The sequence below is a fragment of the Microcaecilia unicolor genome, chromosome 9, assembly GCF_901765095.1.
Source record: "Microcaecilia unicolor chromosome 9, aMicUni1.1, whole genome shotgun sequence".
Classification (NCBI taxonomy): Eukaryota; Metazoa; Chordata; class Amphibia; order Gymnophiona; family Siphonopidae; genus Microcaecilia; species Microcaecilia unicolor.
The window spans coordinates 192999945-193018873 of NC_044039.1; the positions used below are offsets into that span (position 1 = coordinate 192999945).

The following is an 18929-nucleotide window of genomic DNA, read 5'->3' on the forward strand; positions in this document are numbered from 1 at the left end:
AGAGACTAAGATTGAATGAAGAGCTTAGATTCAATGGGGGAGAGGGGGAGGCAGAGCAGAGGAGACATGGCAAGGAGAGTTCTTGCCTGACAGAGAAGAGGAGGTAGGGAGCAGGAGAGGGAGGTGGAAATTAGGATGGAAAAGGGGGTATTCAGTTCAGAAAATTCCTGGTGATAAGTTACTGTACTATAGACATGTACAGTAAGGTGTTCTTGATAAACTGTAAATGAGAATGAATGTGTTCATGGTGTCTTGGAAATCACCAAAAAGATTTTTTTTTTAATAAAAATGTATACACATACACACACCATTTAAAAAATTATCCTTTACCTCATAGTCTATTATCGGTATGTTGGGAGTGGAAGGTAGTGGTATTGTAGTTATACGACGGATGTATTCGCCAAGTTCAGCTCTCATTTTTAAACGGCTGTCACCAGAAAAGGACCACAGAATCGCATAGATCAGATAACGCTGTTGAAACAAAGAAAGTTCAAACTTCAGTCTGCTGAAGTGGAGAAATTGTGACTTATTGAAAACTACAACCCAGTAACCTGTTTGTTCACTGAATAATCCATGTCTTAGGATATATTATGTGCATATTTGAGTTATTAAAGGAATCTGGCCATTAAATTACCTGGATATAGCGTTCAAGCTGATCAATCTGCATTGGGAAGTCAGGATGATTAGCATTGTACTGGGCAATGTTTCGACAAGCCTGGTGCAACATTGAAAAGAGAGAGCCAAGACAGCGCAGGCGAGTAAGATCCATAATGTGCTCCAGCTTAAAGGCATGTTCAAGGGCTTTAATGATCAATCCATTCGATGTGAAATACGGCTGCAGAATTGTTGCTACATCTCTCTGAATCTGTGGACAAAATGAACATTTTTGAACTGCTAAAATATTCTGGACATGCTTACAATCATATTTCTTAAAGTTAATCAAGAACAGCATATGTAAGTAACAAAAAAGAATCAACACACATCCCAAAACTGAGCAACTAAATCCTAAACTATTCAGAATTCTACCTGTAGCACAGGTGACGAAGATTCTTCAGTTTCATCTTCTTTGCCTTTTCGCCTACGCTGGGCTTCCTCCTCACCCTCATCCAGAGGGATTCTCTTTAGTCTGGCCAAGAAGTTATTGAATATCATGTCAGTACTCAGGACATCCTCACTGAACCACACCATGCCACATCTCGACACTGTGGCCAAAGTAGCATACTTCAAATCTTGTACTTCAAACATGATGCGTACCTAAAGATTTTAAAAAATCTGATGTTTCAAATTGCAAAGAACTTGAAAACAGAGGAGGGTTTTGTTTTTTTTTTAAATTCTAGTCAGTTATAAAAATGAAAAAGCACACTACATGCGAGGTGATTAGGAATTACGCACATCAAAATTAGTTAAGAGAAATTAAGTCTTACCTGATTTTTTTCTCGAGTCCTTACAGAGCAAGTCCAGATGCCTGGTATGTGTTCCCTACCAGCAGATGGAGACAGAGCGCCACTGGTTTACTAACATCACCTTCTATAGGGTCCCATGCTGTATACTTAATGCTTCTGATTTTAGGTGATAACTGTTTGGAATTTTAGGGGTTTGAGGAAGTTAGGTGTTTTCCCAGAGTCAGAAAAATACAGGTTTCAGCGTATTTGTCATACACAAGGTCGTGCAATTTTTTTGAGGTGGTTTCTGTTCAATGACCCCTGCTTTCCTCCCCCTCTCCCCCTCCAACATGCAGCTCTTTTCCACACAGTCACCACCCCTTCTCCCAGGCTTGCCTTCACACCAGTTCAATGTAGCTGCAGAGGATGACAACATATTTTCAAATCTTTGTATGGTTCTTTTATTCTTTCATTTAGATATTTATTTATCTAGCCTTCCCTTACTAATTCATCTTCCTTTTCCCATGTTTCCTCTGTTCTCTGATTTATAACCAGTCAACATTCAGCTGGCAGGTTTTTAAAAAATAAATATTGACTGTCCCCAGCCAAATTAGCACTAGATATACAATGCCCGGCCATATATGGGCATTAGCATATCCAGGCCTGATAGACTGCTACTAGCCAGCAAAACCTTTACGGGTCCCTGCTGAATACCTCCACACACACTGCTGGATCATGACTATTGTAACCATGTTCTTCACAGAGATTGATATCAAAACATGATAAAAAACCATGCTGCATCAGACCAAGGTCTATCAAGCCCCGCATCCCAACTCAGACATTGGCCAGTCTGGGTTACACCCCATAATACTCTTAAAACTAGTGTTTCACTAGTCACCCTACAATCATAGCTGTTTTGAATGATTAGATTACTTGTAACAGGTAAGCAATCTATTTCACGTTTGGGCTCGTTCAGGACTCTGGTGTCAATACCATCCAGCCCTAATGATTTTTTGCTTGAGTTTGTTAATTTGATCTATTACATCTTTTAGACTTAGAATGATGTTTTAGTTATTCTGAATCATTACCAAAGGCAGTTTCTAGTAGGGGTAAGACATCAAATGTTCTCCTCAGTGAAGATCAAGGCATAGAAATTGTGTTGTTTTTCTGCTATTACCTTATGCTCTCCAAGTACTCCTCTTACCCCTTGATCATTCAATGGTCCAACTGACTTCCCTCATAGGGTTTTTGCTTTGGATGTAAAGATTTTAGTACTAGACTTTGAAAACTTCTTTTAAACAAGGCCAGTACTGAGCATGGTCTATTAGAATCCATCTATTTTTGAATGTCAATCTTCCTTCTTTCTCTAATGGAGTTCTGTTTCTTGCTTCTTTTATTTGTATTGCATCCTGATTTGCTGTGGTGTGAAGAAGAATGAATTAAAAACAAAACACAAAAAGACTGCCCCTAGGAGCAAAACCATCTAACTTACTTGTTAGTGTTTGCTTTCATCTCTATTAGAGTTTGCTTTTCCATTTTCTGAAAGATGCTCTTTCAGCTTTCATTGCATTTTCCACTTTATCACGAAGCCATGTTCACTATTGTTTGAACTATTTCAACCTTTTTTTAATAAATGGTGTATAGAGCTGTTTGGTTTTTCAGATCAGACAGCTTTGAATGTAACATTCTCTTATTTCTGATCTAGTAGGGCAATTAGCTAGCTTGTGTCTTGGTTTTCTCACAGACCATAGACAAGCTTGTTTAACCCTAGTGATAAAACAAGTGTCTGTTTGTTTCAAACAGGCTTTTAACATAACACAGGAACATTTTCACTGAAGGACTACAATGAGTGACAGGCATTCAAGGGACAGAGGTTACAAAGGGCAAATGATGAATATTTGAGAAAAATACCAAGAAACAGAATTACGTGAATGTGACCTTAGAGGTCAGAGTTGAAGAATAAGTAAGAGGAAGTTAGCAGGTAAAAAGCAATACTTAGCTAGGGTACGAACAGACAACCCTGTTCCGTCTATTAGATATTTGGATTTTATATACACGCCAGAAACAGCAGTATCAAACTCTAAAAAAAAAAAAAAAAACCAAAACATTTACTAGGCAAATTTGCATTTGAGAATGATCTCTTCTTGATTTTGAAAGTGAAAGGGATATCTCTTAAGGAATCTTGACTTTGAATGTGAAAGGCAACACCTGTGAAGAAACACTTTCTCTTAAGGAAACTGACTTTCTTAAAGGCCCAGATGGGGTTCCTGAAGGAAAATTACTTTAAAAAAAGAAAAAAAAACTGTAAAAGACTACTAGTAAGCCAGTTGTATCCACACAAACGTTTTGCCTTGATCATTCAGGAGCAAAAGAGAAAGGGGCAGCTATTCTATTTCATAGGGTTTTGCCTCTTCAAAAACTGCAGGTTAAAGCTGACCCTGAAGGTAGATATTTGTTTGCCCGAGTGAGCTTGAACCAAGCAGAAATGACTGTTCCGCACGTGGACCAAGCTGTTTTCTTTCCTAAGATTCATTCTCTGTTGATTTCATTTGCTCTAGGTCCCTTTATAGTAGGTGGAGATTTTAGCTTTGTATGTCCCTTGAATGATTATTCTGGATCCACTACCTGGGATCACAAGTTTAGTTCTAAGGCTTTAGTGGGGAAGGCTTGGTGGAGGACATGGGCTTAAAAGATGTGTAGTGAACACTATCGATGAGTTAAGGATTTTACTTTTTATTCTCATAACACCTACTCCTGTTTAGATTTCTTCTTTTTGGATAGATCTTATAGGGGGCAGGTGTGTTCCTCCTCTATCAGCAGCATAACCATTTCAGACCTTGGCCAAAGAGGATCTTCATGAGAAATGTTGGTCCCTTAATCACAGTTTACTACAGGATGATCAGGTAGTTCAGGACTATAGATTAGTACTCCAAGAATATCTTGCCTTAAATTTAAATTCTGGACCTTCACTGGCTACAATTTGGGCGGCTCTGAAGGCTGTTTTAAGGGTTTTTTGTTCTTCTTTTTGTAACCTGGGTCTCGCCCCCCGGCTAGGCTCGATTCACTCGGAACCAGGCTGAAAGGGACAATTCTTAAGGTTCACCCACACTGTCACAGGCTCAGTTCACTCTCCAGATGAGCTTGAGGGAGAGCTGTGGGATAGGTTTGGGAGAAAAAAATGTGTGTGTGAGGGGGGGGATTTATTTTTGTGTATTTGGTTTAGAATTTGTGTTAACTTTGGGAGAAAGAGGTACTGTGTGGGACAGCTTTTGTTGTTCAACGGTCATTGTTGGAATTGGTTCTTGAGTTCTATTCTCAAGAACTATTCTTAAATTTTATCTTTAACAAATGTTCTTGAAAAATTTAACACACAAAAAAGGCACCCACAACTACTCTCCACAACGCTAGGGAACCATCACCTCACATGCATCTCGATAAAGATGATTTGGGCACAGTTTTTTCAGAGGCCCACAAAGGAGAAGCAAACAGCCTAATCATTTTTTTAAAGGCATTTGCTGTCTTGCTATCTGACAACCACTCTGAGTTTAAGACAGAAAAGTGCTTGTGCATATGAGGCACTTGCCAATACAGTAAGATCACTTGTAAGTTGTGGCCGTCTTCATCTGCTGGAAGGGTTGTATAAAACTCGTGTCTCTGGACTGATCTAGCAGGATAAAGCAGCATTCTTTTCAGAAAATTATATACGTATTACCCAACTTGTGAACATTAGATGGAAGTAAACATACATTTGGCGGAAGGCTGAGACGTTCTCCATTTGGCAAAGTCAGCAGTTTGTTATCATCCAATACAGAATTTAAGTTCTCAACCCATTCAGGGTCCACATCCCCATCAAAGATAATCCACTGACGTTTCTGTAATTCTCCTCTCACATTGTCTATGATCCTACATTCACAGAAGAAAACATTCATGTTAAATTAATTTTACATTATGATATAGAAAAGATGCTCCAGATCCTACAAAGTAAATTATATTTTTATAAGCAGCTGATGCTCTTTTGAAATTATTAAAGCAATTACAAACAACTGAAGTAAACTTGAAATATTACTACTAATTATTTCTATAGCGCTACTGGACATGCACAACGCTGTATAAATTATATGCAGATACTTACTCTGTCCCTAGTGGGCTCACAATCTAAGGGTAATGGAGGGTTAAGTGACTTGCCCAGGATCACAAGGAGCTGCAGTGGGAATTGAACCCAGTTCCCCATTAGGCTACTCCTCCACTCCAAAATACTGAATTATAAATGTATTCACTACCACCACCCATGAACATAAATGTGTCACCATATTTTCTAAGCACACTGCAGAAATTTAACGCAATCTGAAAGTATAATACTGGGTGGTTGACAAAATTACACAATTATGCAAAATGTTATATAAGATTGTCTATAAAACTACAGTTCAATCTGGAGGAAGTATCGAAATAATAAAGTTTGGTGAAAACATGAAGAAATGATCTAGTGATAGTTTTAGCTATCTGATCAGTACCAATCTGAGATTTTCTAAAAATGTTGCTTTTGTGTGGAGGTGGTGGATGCTGCAATCTGAAGATCTCTCACATTAAAACAAGAGAACTAAATCATTCAAGATGATGCTTGCTTGCAGTGCCTCTAAGAAGTCCAGTGTCAATATTTGTGGTGGTTATATACATTGTTGATGACGTCACACTTGCTTTTTCAGATGTGATTGGTAGAGTCAAATGGACGCTGGATTTTAGAGATACTGAAAGCATTCACCATCTTGTATGATTTAATTCCATCGTAATACCCCTGAGCAGTGCAAGCAAAACAAGGGGTCCTCATCACGCGAAGTTTTGAAGACTATGGCAAAAAGATTGTTCCAGGACTTTGAGATAAGCACCCAGTTTTGTATACGAAGGTATGAAGCTATTGTCTACTGTTCTAGTTGGAAGGGGACATTTGTATACATTGGATGTTACATATTTTTCTGGCATTGATACTGTGGACTTAAACTTTATATAATAGTGAAGTTTTTTTCATCTAGAAAGCTTTTTTTCCCTCCTCTTCTTTACAGTAATATTTATGAGGCAGTTGAACAGATGATTAGTTCACTGTAAACCCAGCTTTGAGCAGTAAGCTCTGTTGAGAGCATTTAGCATCAAGGTTCAGTCTTAAAATCATCATCAGAATCTTTGGACTGAATAGACAAGATTTGAAAACCTCTACCTCTCAATCTCCTTGAAGTCAGGAACAGATTTCAGGCAGATGGACCAAGTAACCACTGTATTGAGTCAGTAATGAAGGCTGGTTGCCTAGAGAAGTGCAATGATTCAGTGCTAAGGTTGTGAGTCACGGAAACCTTGCTTAACAGGCATTAATGACTTCAGCCTTGAAACCTGCAGGATTGTTTCAATAATCCTGGAAATCAGAGAAACTGGAAGCAATACTACACAGAACAGGCCCAGTTTCTAGGAACTGCAGAAGTATTTGCTATCCTTTCGTAGGTCAGTTTTCTAGAACACAACACAACTCAGTAAAACCAGAAGTGCACAAACAGTTGGAGTCCTCCATCACCTGAAAAACATCCTGGAGAACAGAATTAGGAAAGGACAGCTTATGGTTTTCAATTGAGCCACTAATTTGATTGAGCTTACGATAGAAGATATGCTGTTTGTCACACTGTTTTTGCTGATCCTTCAACATAAACCTCAGCAACCTCTGATGATCAGAGTGTATGGGAAAATGGGTAAAGGAATTCTTAAGTCTAAAAAAACTAATCAATCTTCTTGGGTTAAACTGAAGCAAATTTGCTAATGAGATGCAGTATACTTTTGAAAACTTGCTGATCTAGGCCCAGGAGCTCAACTGATCTAGGATATACTGGGAGTGTAGTCCCAGTAACCTAGGAATCACTGGGGATAATTTGAGAGTGGGAGACTCACCCAGAGGCGATTGGGAACCAGTCAGTGGGAGGAGGGTGCTAGTGTAGAGCACAAGCGGCAGGTGCAGGAGGACCTAAGCTGTGCTGGTGATAGACCCAAGTGGCAGAAGGGTAACCCCAGGTAAGTGGACAGGTGTTTTGTGACATTTTGGAATGAGACAGTAAAGGTAGTAGAATCTGAAGAGAATTCATGATCCCCTCTCCTAAGCTAGTACGCTGTGATTTTCTATGCTTAAAGCAAGGCTTGAAGGTCCATGTCAAGAACTGAGATAGCTGATGAGATGCTTTCAAGTTGTTTATGGAAGTGCTGATGGTGGAGGAGAATCTGAACTTGAGCTTGTATCCCTGATGCAAAATCTTGAGAACCAACGTTTGATTCCATACTACTTTGAAATAGCATTCTCCCTCCTACTGGCAAGGAGTCAAGCATGGCAGATTAGTGCTTGGCAGTATTATTAGGAACCTGAAGTAGTCTGTGGTAATAGGCTCTTATGGAGAAATTAGGTCTTACCTGCTAAATTGTCTTTCCATTAGTTCTTCCCAGTATTCCAGATTCTGTGAATAGTTGTATCCATCAACCAGAAGTGAAGATAGAGAGAACTGAAAACTGAGCCGAGATATCTCTCAACTTCCAGTCCAGTTCCTCAGTATTTACGTAGACAAGCAGCATGGATAAACTCAGAACACAAAAGCTTAAACAAGTCGCTAACTACTACTACTACTACTTAGCATTTCTATAGCGCTGCCAGGGTTACGCAGCGCTGTACAAGTTTAAACATGGGGAGGACAGTCCCTGCTCAAGAGAGCTTACAATCTAAAGGTAACAAACTAAGTAGTCAGTGAAGGTATCATGAATGGGGAAGGTGGTTATGCGCCAAAAGCAAGGGAGAAGAGATGGGCTTTGACTAGGGACTTGAAAATGGGCAAGGAGGGCGCATGGCGTATAGGCTCGGGAAGTCTGTTCCAGGCATAAGGTGATGCGAGGCAGAAGGGGCGGAGTCTGGAGTGAGTGGTGGTGGAGAAGGGTACAGATAGGAGTGATTTGTCCTGAGAGCGGAGGTTATGGGTGGGAACATACGGGGAGAGGAGGGTAGAGAGGTAATGGGGGGCTGCAGATTGAGTGCACTTGAAGGTCAATAGGAGAAGCTTGAATTGTATACGGTAGCGGATCGGGAGCCAGTGAAGCGACTTGAGGAGAGGGGTGATATGAGAGTATCGGTTCACGCGGTAGATAAGACGTGCGGCAGAATTTTGGATAGATTGAAGGGGGGATAGGTGGCTAAGCGGGAGACCAGCGAGGAGAAGGTTGCAATAGTCAAGACGAGAGGTAACGAGCGAGTGGACGAGGGTTCGGGTGGTCTGTTCAGAGAGGAATGGGCGAATTTTGCTAATATTATAGAGGAAGAAGCGACAGGTCTTGGCTGTCTGTTGGATATGGGCAGAGAAGGAGAGGGAGGAGTCGAAAATGACTCTGAGATTGCGGGCTGAAGAGACGGGGAGGATGAGGGCATTGTCAACAGAGACGGAAAGTGGGGGAAGAGGAGAGGTGGGTTTGGGTGGAAAGACAAGGAGCTCAGTCTTTGCCATGTTCAATTTCAGATGCCGGTTGGACATCCAGGCAGCGATGTCTGAGAGGCAGGCTGAAACTTTGGCCTGGGTTTCGACTGTGATGTCGGGAGTGGAGAGGTAAAGCTGGGTGTCATCGGCATAGAGATGGTACTGGAAACCATGTGATGACTTAACACTAACTTAACACTAACCAGATGAGCAAACATGTATGGACCTCTACCATCTCTGGACAACTTGTAGAGAACAAGAGATATGCAGAAAGCACCATGCAAGGTGATAATTTTTATCTGACCCATTACTTCACATCAACTAAACATCTCAGAAACCTCAGGTGGGCCTCAATAGTGGGAAGGACTAATAAAAAGAAAATGTATCAGGTAAGACCTCATTTCTCCTTCCATTATGTAGCTTCCCATTATTCCATGATCTGTGGTATGTATAAAACAGTTACTAGAGTGGGTGGGATCCTGGCAATGCTGCCCTGAGAATCGAAGACCCAAAACTGACTTCCAAGCACGCCACAACATTCACCCTGTAGTACTACTACTACTAATCATTTCTATAGCGCTACCAGATGTATGCAGCACTGTACACAGTATATGCAGATAGTTTCTCTGTCCCTAGAGGGCTCACAATCTAAGTTTTTGTACCTGGGGCAACGGAGGGTTAAGTGACTTGCCCAAGGTCACAAGGAGCTGCAGTGGGAGTCGAACCCATTTTGCCAGGATCAAAGCCCACTGCATTAACCATTTGGCCACTCTGTACTCACTGTAGTGCTTGGCAAAGGTATGCAGCATTGACCACATCACTGCCTTGCAAATATCCAGAGACAGTAAGGTAGTCCCTGTTCAGGATGTCATTGCACATCTCGTAGAATAAGCAATCAAGGCCCGAGGAGCCTGCTTCCCCACAAGCAATTAAGCTGACGTGCTGGCCTCCCACTTAGTCACCTCTCCCCTCTCCAGTCGGTTCAAAACTCTGCTGCCCGTCTCATCTTCCGCCAGGGTCGCTTTACTCATACTACCCCTCTCCTCAAGACCCTTCACTGGCTCCCTATCCGTTTTCGCATCCTGTTCAAACTTCTTCTACTAACCTATAAATGTACTCACTCTGCTGCTCCCCAGTATCTCTCCACACTCGTCCTTCCCTACACCCCTTCCCGTGCACTCCGCTCCATGGATAAATCCTTCTTATCTGTCCCCTTCTCCACTACTGCCAACTCCAGACTTCGCGCCTTCTGTCTCGCTGCACCCTACGCCTGGAATAAACTTCCTGAGCCCCTATGTCTTGCCCCATCCTTGGCCACCTTTAAATCTAGACTGAAAGCCCACCTCTTTAACATTGCTTTTGACTCGTAACCACTTGTAACCACTCGCTTCCACCTACCCTCCTCTCTTCCTTCCCGTTCACATTAATTGATTTGATTTGCTTACTTTATTTATTTTTTTGTCTATTAGATTGTAAGCTCTTTGAGCAGGGACTGTCTTCTATGTTTGTGCAGCGCTGCGTACGCCTTGTAGCGCTATAGAAATGCTAAATAGTAGTAGTAGTAATAGATTCCTTTAGCCATCTAACAACTGTGGGATTGGAAGCCATGAGGCCAAGACTCTTTACTAAAAAGCACAGTCTGTTCGATTTGCAAAACTCATTCGTGACTTCCAGATACCTAATGAATATTCTACGCGCATCGAGAAATTTCAAGGAATACGGAGCCTCCTCGTCTTCTCTGCGAAAGGATGAAAGCTTCACGGATTGGTTGAGATAAAATTCTGATACCACTTTCAGAAGGAAGGAATCGTGTGCAGGGAGACCCCTGCCTCCGAAAAGCAGAGAAAGGGATCCCAACAAGAGAACCTGAAACTCCTAAGACCTATAAGCTGATGAAACAGCCACCAAGAACAATGAGATAAGTGGCTCAAAGGAACATGCCACACTGGCGAGCCCAATGCCACATGCGAACAGCCTCCAGACACAGATGGCGTGATCCAGTGTCCCCATGCTTTTTGGTATAATACATGGCAACCTGATTGTCTGTTTGAATGAGCACAATTTGATGAGATAGCCAATCTCTGAAAGGCTTTAGAGCATTCCAGATCATCTGGAGCTCCAGGAGATTGATCTGAAGATTCGTTTCCTAGGTGGACCAAACACCTTGTGTGTGAAGCCCATCTACATGGGTCCCCCAGCCCAAGAGAAATGCATCCATCGTCACTACCATTTGTGGCTGAGAACTTTGGAATGGAACTCACAGAGTCAAACTGGATCGAATGGTCCACCTTGAAGGGACACTTGGATGACATCCTCCAGGCTCCCCGTGGCTTGACACCACTGAGAAGTCAGGGTCCACTGAGCTAATCTCATGTGAAGACATGTCATTGGTGTAACGTACACTGTGGAAGCCAAGTGGTCCAACAATCTCAACAACTGCCGAACTGTGACCTGCTGAGAGGCTCGAACCCTGGAAGCGAGTGCAACAAGAGTGTCTGCTCTCGTCTCCAGAAGGTAGGCTCGAACCTTCTGTGTGTCAAGCAGGGCTACTATGAACTCCAATTGCTGGGAAGGGCGAAGATGGGACTTAGGGTAGTTTAAAATGAACCCTAGTACCTCGAGCACCCGAATAGTCCTACTCAGGGACTCCTGGGCACCGTCCTCGCTAGACATTTGGTGAAGACCCTGCGAGCTGACATGAGGCCAAAAGGCAACATCTGGTGCTGAAAGTAATGTGTTCCCAGCCAAAATCGAAGATACTTCTGGTGGGCTGGAAGTATCGGAATGTGAATATATGCATCCTTTAAGTTCAGAGAGCTTAGTCAATCGCTTTTCTGAATCACTGGGAGAAGGATGCCCAGGGAAACCATCCTGAACGTCTCTCGGACTAGGAATTTGCTCAGGGCCCTTAGGTCTAGGATGGGTCTGCACAATGAAGTACCTGGAATAGAATCCCCACCCTTCCTCCCCTGGTGGAATGGGCTCGACTGCATGGGCCTACCTGTGCTGAAAGCTGAATGAGTGAGATCTTGGTGGGCAATTTGGAGAATTCCAATACCAACAGAGGGTGTATCCGAGATGGACTATTTAAAGAACCCACAGGTCAGAGGTGATAAGGAACCACCTTTCTTGAAAAGGTTTCAGCCTCCCCCCAACCAGCAAGTCATTTGAGATGGACACTTTTACTGCAGCTATGCTCTGCTGGACCCACTCAAAAGTTCATCAAACGTGCTGGGGTTGAGTCTGAGCAGTCTGGCAAGCTGAAGGGTTGTACCTAAGCCTTTGATAGTGATAGGGACTCCTCCTTGACTTGACAAAAGTCCTCCTAGCTGAGGAGGTAGATGCAGAAGGTGCCCGAAAGGAAAGAGAAGAGATGGTATCTATATGTTTCTAGATCTGGTCTGTGACCTCCTCAACATTCTCTCCAAAAAGGTTATCCCCCTGGCATGGGGCATTCACCAACCACTGCTGAACAGAATGTTTCAAGACAGAAACACACAGCCATGAGTCTGTGCATTGCTATACTCTGGGCATAGATCCTGGATGCCACGTCAAAAGTATCATAATTGCCCCTGGCCAGTACTTTTGACACCTTCTACTGCTTGGCCAACTGGTGAACTGACTCAGCCTCTCCAGGAGTGTGTCAACCAATTCCATCAATTTGCGCACCGAGTTTTGCAAGTAGATGCTCGTAAAGAGATGGTAGGATTGTATTCAGGAGATGAGCATTGAGGCCTGGAACATACTTTCTCCCAAAAGAATAGAGTTCTAGCTTCTCTACCTGGGGGCGCCAAGGCATAGTCCCTGGAAGTCCTGGCTCTTTTGAGTGCGGATTTCATTATCATGGAATTGTGAGGCAACTGAGACTTATCAAACCCAGGTGTGCTGTGGATCCGGTACACAGAACCGATCTTCTTGGGCAGTACCGGGACCGGCAGAGGAGACTCTCAATTCCTAACAACGACTTCCTGGAGTACCTTGTGGACAGGGTCACAGCCTCCCTAGGAGAAGATGTGTAGTCTAGGATCTTGAGTATCTTGGCCCTGAGCTCATCCTCCAGTTCTAAAGGAAATGGAATGGCTTTAGTCATTTCCTTTACAAAAGATGGAAATGAAAGGCTCTCCAGGGGAGACTTTCTCCTTTCAGCTGGAGGGGAGGGTTCAGAGGATATCTCATAGGACTCGTCTGAAGAAAAGTACCTAGGACGTTCCTCTGACTTCCATGAGCACTCCTCATCAGTGTCAGACAAAACCTCTCTATGGGAAGGTCAAGACTGAGCCTGCCTCGATGCAGAGGAGCCATGTTCTCAAGAATGGCATCGAGGAGTCAGTTCCCATCTCGACTCCAGCGAAGCTTCCTCCACCGATGTCGAGAGGGTCCCAGCTTGGGTGGAAGTCAACACCAGGGACTGCATGTGGTGCCAGTGTCCGCACCACAGGCTGAGGGCCAGGCAAGGCCACAACGGGAGGCAGGGTAGGCGCAAGTACCCCCAGTGCTGATGCACACTTTTGCACAAGGCCATCAAGCAGCTCAAGAAACAAGGCCCGGATACGCTCGTTGAGGGCCGACATCAGGAAAAGATGGGCTCCAGTTGACAAGACTGTCAGGGTCGATACTGGAGATGGCTGTTGGCTGCTGGTAGAAGAGCACATCGGTACCTCCTCTATGGAGGGAGCGTGGTCCTCCCACACAGACGCTTTTCAAGTGCCGAATCCCTTGATGCCCCAAACTCCCGGCACCATGCGTCGAGGGGGATCAATGATGCTTCTTCTTGGCCTTAGCTCGAAGCTCGCCACTGAGATTCCTTGGTACCGAGAAGGACCTGGTCGAATCCTCATGTCACCTCGGGTTCAGGTCCAGGGGCTCTGCACAGCAGTAGGGCTTGAGACAGGTGGAGACCCACTCAATGCACCACTGCTCCCAGTGTCTGCATGTCTAACAGCAGCCATACTTACAATGCTCCCAAATCTGGTGCGATGCCTCCAACCTCAATGCTGATGCCGAGGAACCGGACTTGGCTCCAAAACGTTTCTTGTGTTGAGCCTCTCTGGAAAGTTGGGTCTTTTTCGTCATACAAAATCTAAGGGTGCAGTTTGCAGGGCTATGGCCAGGCATCCAAAAAAGAATAGGGAGAAAACCCAGCCGCAGCCAAGGCAAAGAAAAACACACCGAAAGGCACAAAAGACGTTCTTGGACAGAGCAGTGTGTGGAGATGTGAAAAAAAAAAATACACTCTTTTCACCACAGTAAAAAAGCAACTGAGGTGACCGCATTCACGTGGCGGGTGGGAAGGCACTTGGCGCATGTACAGTGGAGCATGTCTCACACTCTACAAAGCTCTTCTTATGCTTGTCATAAGATCCAGACCGGGCAAAATGGCCTGCGTTACCCACTTGTGAGAACAGATAGGCCTCAGAGAATTCTTGTATTCAACATTTGTATACACTTCTTTCACACATCTAACATATAGGGTTTTGTCCAGGTGGTGTACTAACATACGACTTGCAGGAAACTAGGACATGGATAGAAGAAACCAGGTCCAAATGAGAAACAAAATATTGAAGTTTTGCCACACTGTTAACTATTGAACAAAACCATGACCAAGGCCCTGACATGGTCACATTTCAGCAACTACCTGCATCAGAGGTCTAGTTGTCATGGAAAGATTTTTTTTTTTTACTATAAAAAAAAAAAATCAAAGTTTCCAAAGCTGAATTAGATTGTGTAACCGGGAGGGGAGGGCAGGGGAATAACATCAGAAAGTACTTTTTTTTTTTCTTACAGAAAGGATGGTAGACACCTGAAATACCCTTGCGCAGGGGAGGTGGTGGAGATAAAAACAGTAACGGAACTAAAAAATGCATGGGATAAACACAAAGGAATCCTATATAGAAGGCATGGAACCAAACAAGCTCAATGGTGGTTAGATGGCAACACCAGTAATTGGGAAGCAAAGCCACTGCTGGGCAGACTTTTACAAACTGTGCCCTCATCATCGCTGGACAGATTTGGATAGGATGGAGTGGGACTTTGATTACTTTAGTAGTTGGAGAACAAGGCCAGTGCTGGTCAGACTTCTATACTATGTGTCCTGAAAATAGCAAGGACAAATTGAGACCGAATATACATATGTAGTATCATATCATACCTTATGCTCAGTTTACCATGTTGGACAGACTAGATGGACCCTACAAGTCTATCTGCTGTCATCTACTATGTAACCATGCTCAGTAGTATATAAGCATGACTAAAATTAAAGGTTGACTGCTACAACACTATGCCCTGCTGGAGACAGATTAAAAAAATCTAGCACTGAAAAACAAAATCTTACCTATCATTCAAGAACTTGATTTGCGGTTCATCATTCATTTACTGTGTGTCTCCTAGAGCTGTCCCTATGTTTATTATCAGAGTTCAATTTGGTGATGAAGTGTACCCTTTGGTTGTTTTTCATATGCCCTCTGCACCTTTCCTATAACAATTTTTAGTCACGTCATTGTTTTATATGTAATTATTGGACAGTTCTATCAATTAAGATTTGTTATATATGTTTTGAATCTTCAGTAACATATTAACCCCCCTGTGACAAACCGGGGGGGGGGGGGTTTCAAGCCTGTGAAGTGTAATAATATTTTCATGCAGTGTATTTCTCTTGTTTGGCCAGCGGCAGGTGGTGTCTGTTCTGTGTTTTTAAAGCTGTTGCAGAGAAAACTGCTTTCTTTTTCAGTTTTAGCCCTGTGGAAAGGCAACCTGCAGTGCCATTGGACAGATACTTTCAAAGCTGGTGCTCTGGGCTCTGATTGGCCCTGGAGTTCAAATCCAGACAGGAGGTACTGGATTTTTCCCATCTTAGCTAGGGAGTACAGACCTGCATAGGAACGGGGTTCGCAGAGGCAGAAGCAGTTCCTGCGGGGTTCCCATGGAAGTGTACACTGCACTTGCACCAGCCTCTCACTTACCAAGTACCAAGTTCTTTGACTGCTGTCTCCTCCTCCTCCTCGCTTTAACAACACAGATGTGGAAAGTCTCCATTAAGGAGGTGGTAGACTAATTAGAAAATGAAAGTTATAAAAAACCTAAACTTAAATGGCTGCATGTGAGTGGATGTGTCGAGTGATGCTTAGATGGCGACTCCCGTTGTGTTGAATTAGGGTCGATACCAGGCAGACTTGTACGGTCTGTGTCTCAAATATGGTTTAGGATGGGCTGGAAAGGGCTTAAGACAGCAACTTTAGTGGCTGGAACACGAGTACAGTGCTGGACAGACTTTTACAGTATGTGTCCTGCAAATGAGAATATGAATAGGCTGGAGTGGGTTCGAGAGCAACTCCAGCGGTTCGAGAGCAACCAACACAGACATCCCACCCGCAGACAAACTTGCTAATTACTTTAACGAAAAAAAATAACAAAATTACGCAGCACAGTTCCTCAGCATAACACCGACATCGAAAACTTCATCAATGACCTGGACCATGAACATCAGAGTGTTCCAAGTTCCAACTTCTATTCCTTCCTTGCCTGCAGTGCTGCATCTCGAACCCAGAGAGAGACAGAGAGCCGACTGGAATTTTTAAAAATGTACCATTAAATTCTTGCAGGACTGGGTGGGGACAAGTTACATTCTTGTGGGGACGGGTAAGATTTTAGCGGAGAAGGATAAAATTTCTGTCTCCGTGCAACTCTCTATTAGGGCGTGCAGAGGGTAAACATCTCTGCCCTTAGCCCTGTTCAAGAACTGTGAGAAGTTATATTCCTGAAACTCCCCAGGTGTTACCCAGGTAGTGATAAAGTGTTTAGACAGTTTTAATATTGACCCTTATTCAGTTACCTGTTATTGCTTGTTGTTTTCCCACCTAATTTATAGTGTTCACTATTTTCTTTCTGTGATTTTAAATTCATTGATTTATTAACTCTGTTGTCTTGAACTGAACTAAGAATCCTGGTGGTTTGTGTTTTGGGTCTGTGAGTGCTTTCTACTGTGGGACCCCTGAAAGTGTGGTCCCAGTGTTCTAATCACTGGGCAATAACTTGAGAGTGGGAGACTCATCCAGAGGCAAGAGAAAGTGCGGTTGGGTAGAGGGATGGCTAATGTAGAGCACAGGAACAGGTGCAGGCAGACCTCTAGGTGGCCGCAGATGGGGGTGTTAGGCGTTCCATGACATCCCGTTTACTAAGCCAAACTACGGGCTGCTGTGCGGCAATGCTGACACAGCCCATTCACAGTGAATGGGCTGTGTCGGCATTAGCATGAGGCTTAATAAACAGGAGAGTAAGTTTTAAATGGATGTGTTTTTTAATGTGTTATGCTGAATGTTATTTGATTAGTAATATATTTCCTTATTCAGCTGCAGTATTATATCCCTGATGCAGCCCTCATTGGGGGAATCATGGCCATGTTAGGTTATGATTTTATTTTTAGATGTGTTATAGTTAATAAACCTTTTAAATAGTGTTGTATTTTCTTGGATTATTGGTCTGCTGTGCTATTTTGTACTTTAGCTTGTGCAGACTGTTGGTTGTTAATATAAAAGCCTCATCTTGCTTAAGACCTTCTGTTACAGATAACTATATAACAGGACTAATAACCCTATCCCTTTGTTTGGCTCTGGCAGCACAGGTTTGTCTGGGAAAATGCTCCCAAGAACTGCAAGAGTATGGATCTGTTTGCTGGAGCCATGGGATACTAAGGCCAGCAAAAGTAATGAACTTAAAAAAGATTTGTACTTGTGTAATCCCATTCTATTTCCAGACATGAACAAGGGTTTACCAGAGCCCAATACTGTGTTGCTGCTATTTTTGGTCAAGAATTTAATTTTCTGAACAATGCTCTGCTTCCCTCTTTCATACAAGTTGAAGGTGTCAGAAGGAATACAGGGGCAGCCATAGAAAAATCCAAAGGAAAACAGCTTTTTGTCTTGGCAATTAGAACTGAACTCTAACTTACTTTCTTAACACATGTGTAAATAATCCATCAGTCCATTCTCTGGTATTGGGATCCAATGTACCATACAGATGATCTTTACTAATAGCTTTTGGATCAATGATGTGAGCTACTCCTTCCACTCCCTCCAGTCTCTCCAAGGCTTTTAATAGTACTCTCCATGCCATACTCTTCCCACTGCCTGAAGGGCCCACCATCATCAAGCCATGATTGATCTGAGTGATCTGATAGAGTTGAAGAACCTGTAAAAGCCAAATAATTTTTCATCATCTTTTTCTCATAAGAACGTTAAGTGCATAAGAGTTGCCATACTGGGACAGACTAAAGGTCCATCAAGCCCAGTATCCTGTTTCCAACAGTGGCCAATTCAGGTCACAAGTATCTGGCAAGATCCCAGAACAGTAACTAAAGTTAAATCTCTAAGCTGTGCTGCAAAAAAAAAAAAAAAACCAAAACAGATTTTATGCATCTTATCGTAGAAATAAGCAGTGGATTTTCCCCAAGTACATCTTAATAATGGCTTATGGACTTTTAGGAAAGTATCCAAACCTTTTTAAAACCCTGCTAACTGCTTTTGCCACATTTTCTGGCATTGAATTCCAAAGTTTAATTACATGTTGAATGAAGAAATATTTTCTCTGGTTTGTTTTAAAATTTTACTAGGCTAGAAGTTAAGTGACTGTTCTAGAGCTTACCGTAGCATCAGTATAGAGCAGAAATGACAGACACAGGAAATCCCAGTATAGAGTTGCAACACAACTTAGCCAGTTCAAATACGGAATACAGTGCCAACAGTCACAGGAAACCCCAGTTTAGTTTCCTTAAAATACTTTTCCTTATAGCTTTAGAACTTTAAAATTTAAACTTTCTGCCACAGCCTACAATGTTAACTGATAGCCAAGGCACAGCTGGGCCTAGTTTAGTCTTCAAACCCACCCACCCTCTCCTGCCACCCACCACTAGTACAACTCTTCATTTATAGTCAGTTATTCTAATTAGGATAACAAGGGAGGAGTCCTCTTACAGAGTTTTAATTACATTTCATTGCTTTCTAAGAAGAAAACACTAAATAAAATCACACATTATACTATATAAATATAAGCTAAAGATTTTTTTTATATTAGA

General features: G+C 42.8%; 1 protein-coding gene across 2 annotated transcripts in view; it reads right to left on the minus strand.

The window, feature by feature from the left end:
* The window catches only part of DYNC1H1 (dynein cytoplasmic 1 heavy chain 1), a 415182-nt gene that overhangs the window by 210148 nt on the left and 186105 nt on the right, over positions 1–18929 (minus strand). For both annotated transcript variants that reach the window (XM_030213839.1, XM_030213838.1), the window contains exons 33-37: positions 17808–18046; positions 5129–5285; positions 1027–1254; positions 635–865; positions 331–471 (exon numbers count right to left, since the gene is read on the minus strand). In XM_030213839.1, the coding sequence (XP_030069699.1) occupies positions 331–471; positions 635–865; positions 1027–1254; positions 5129–5285; positions 17808–18046 (996 nt within the window). The remainder of the gene's footprint in view (positions 1–330; positions 472–634; positions 866–1026; positions 1255–5128; positions 5286–17807; positions 18047–18929) is intronic.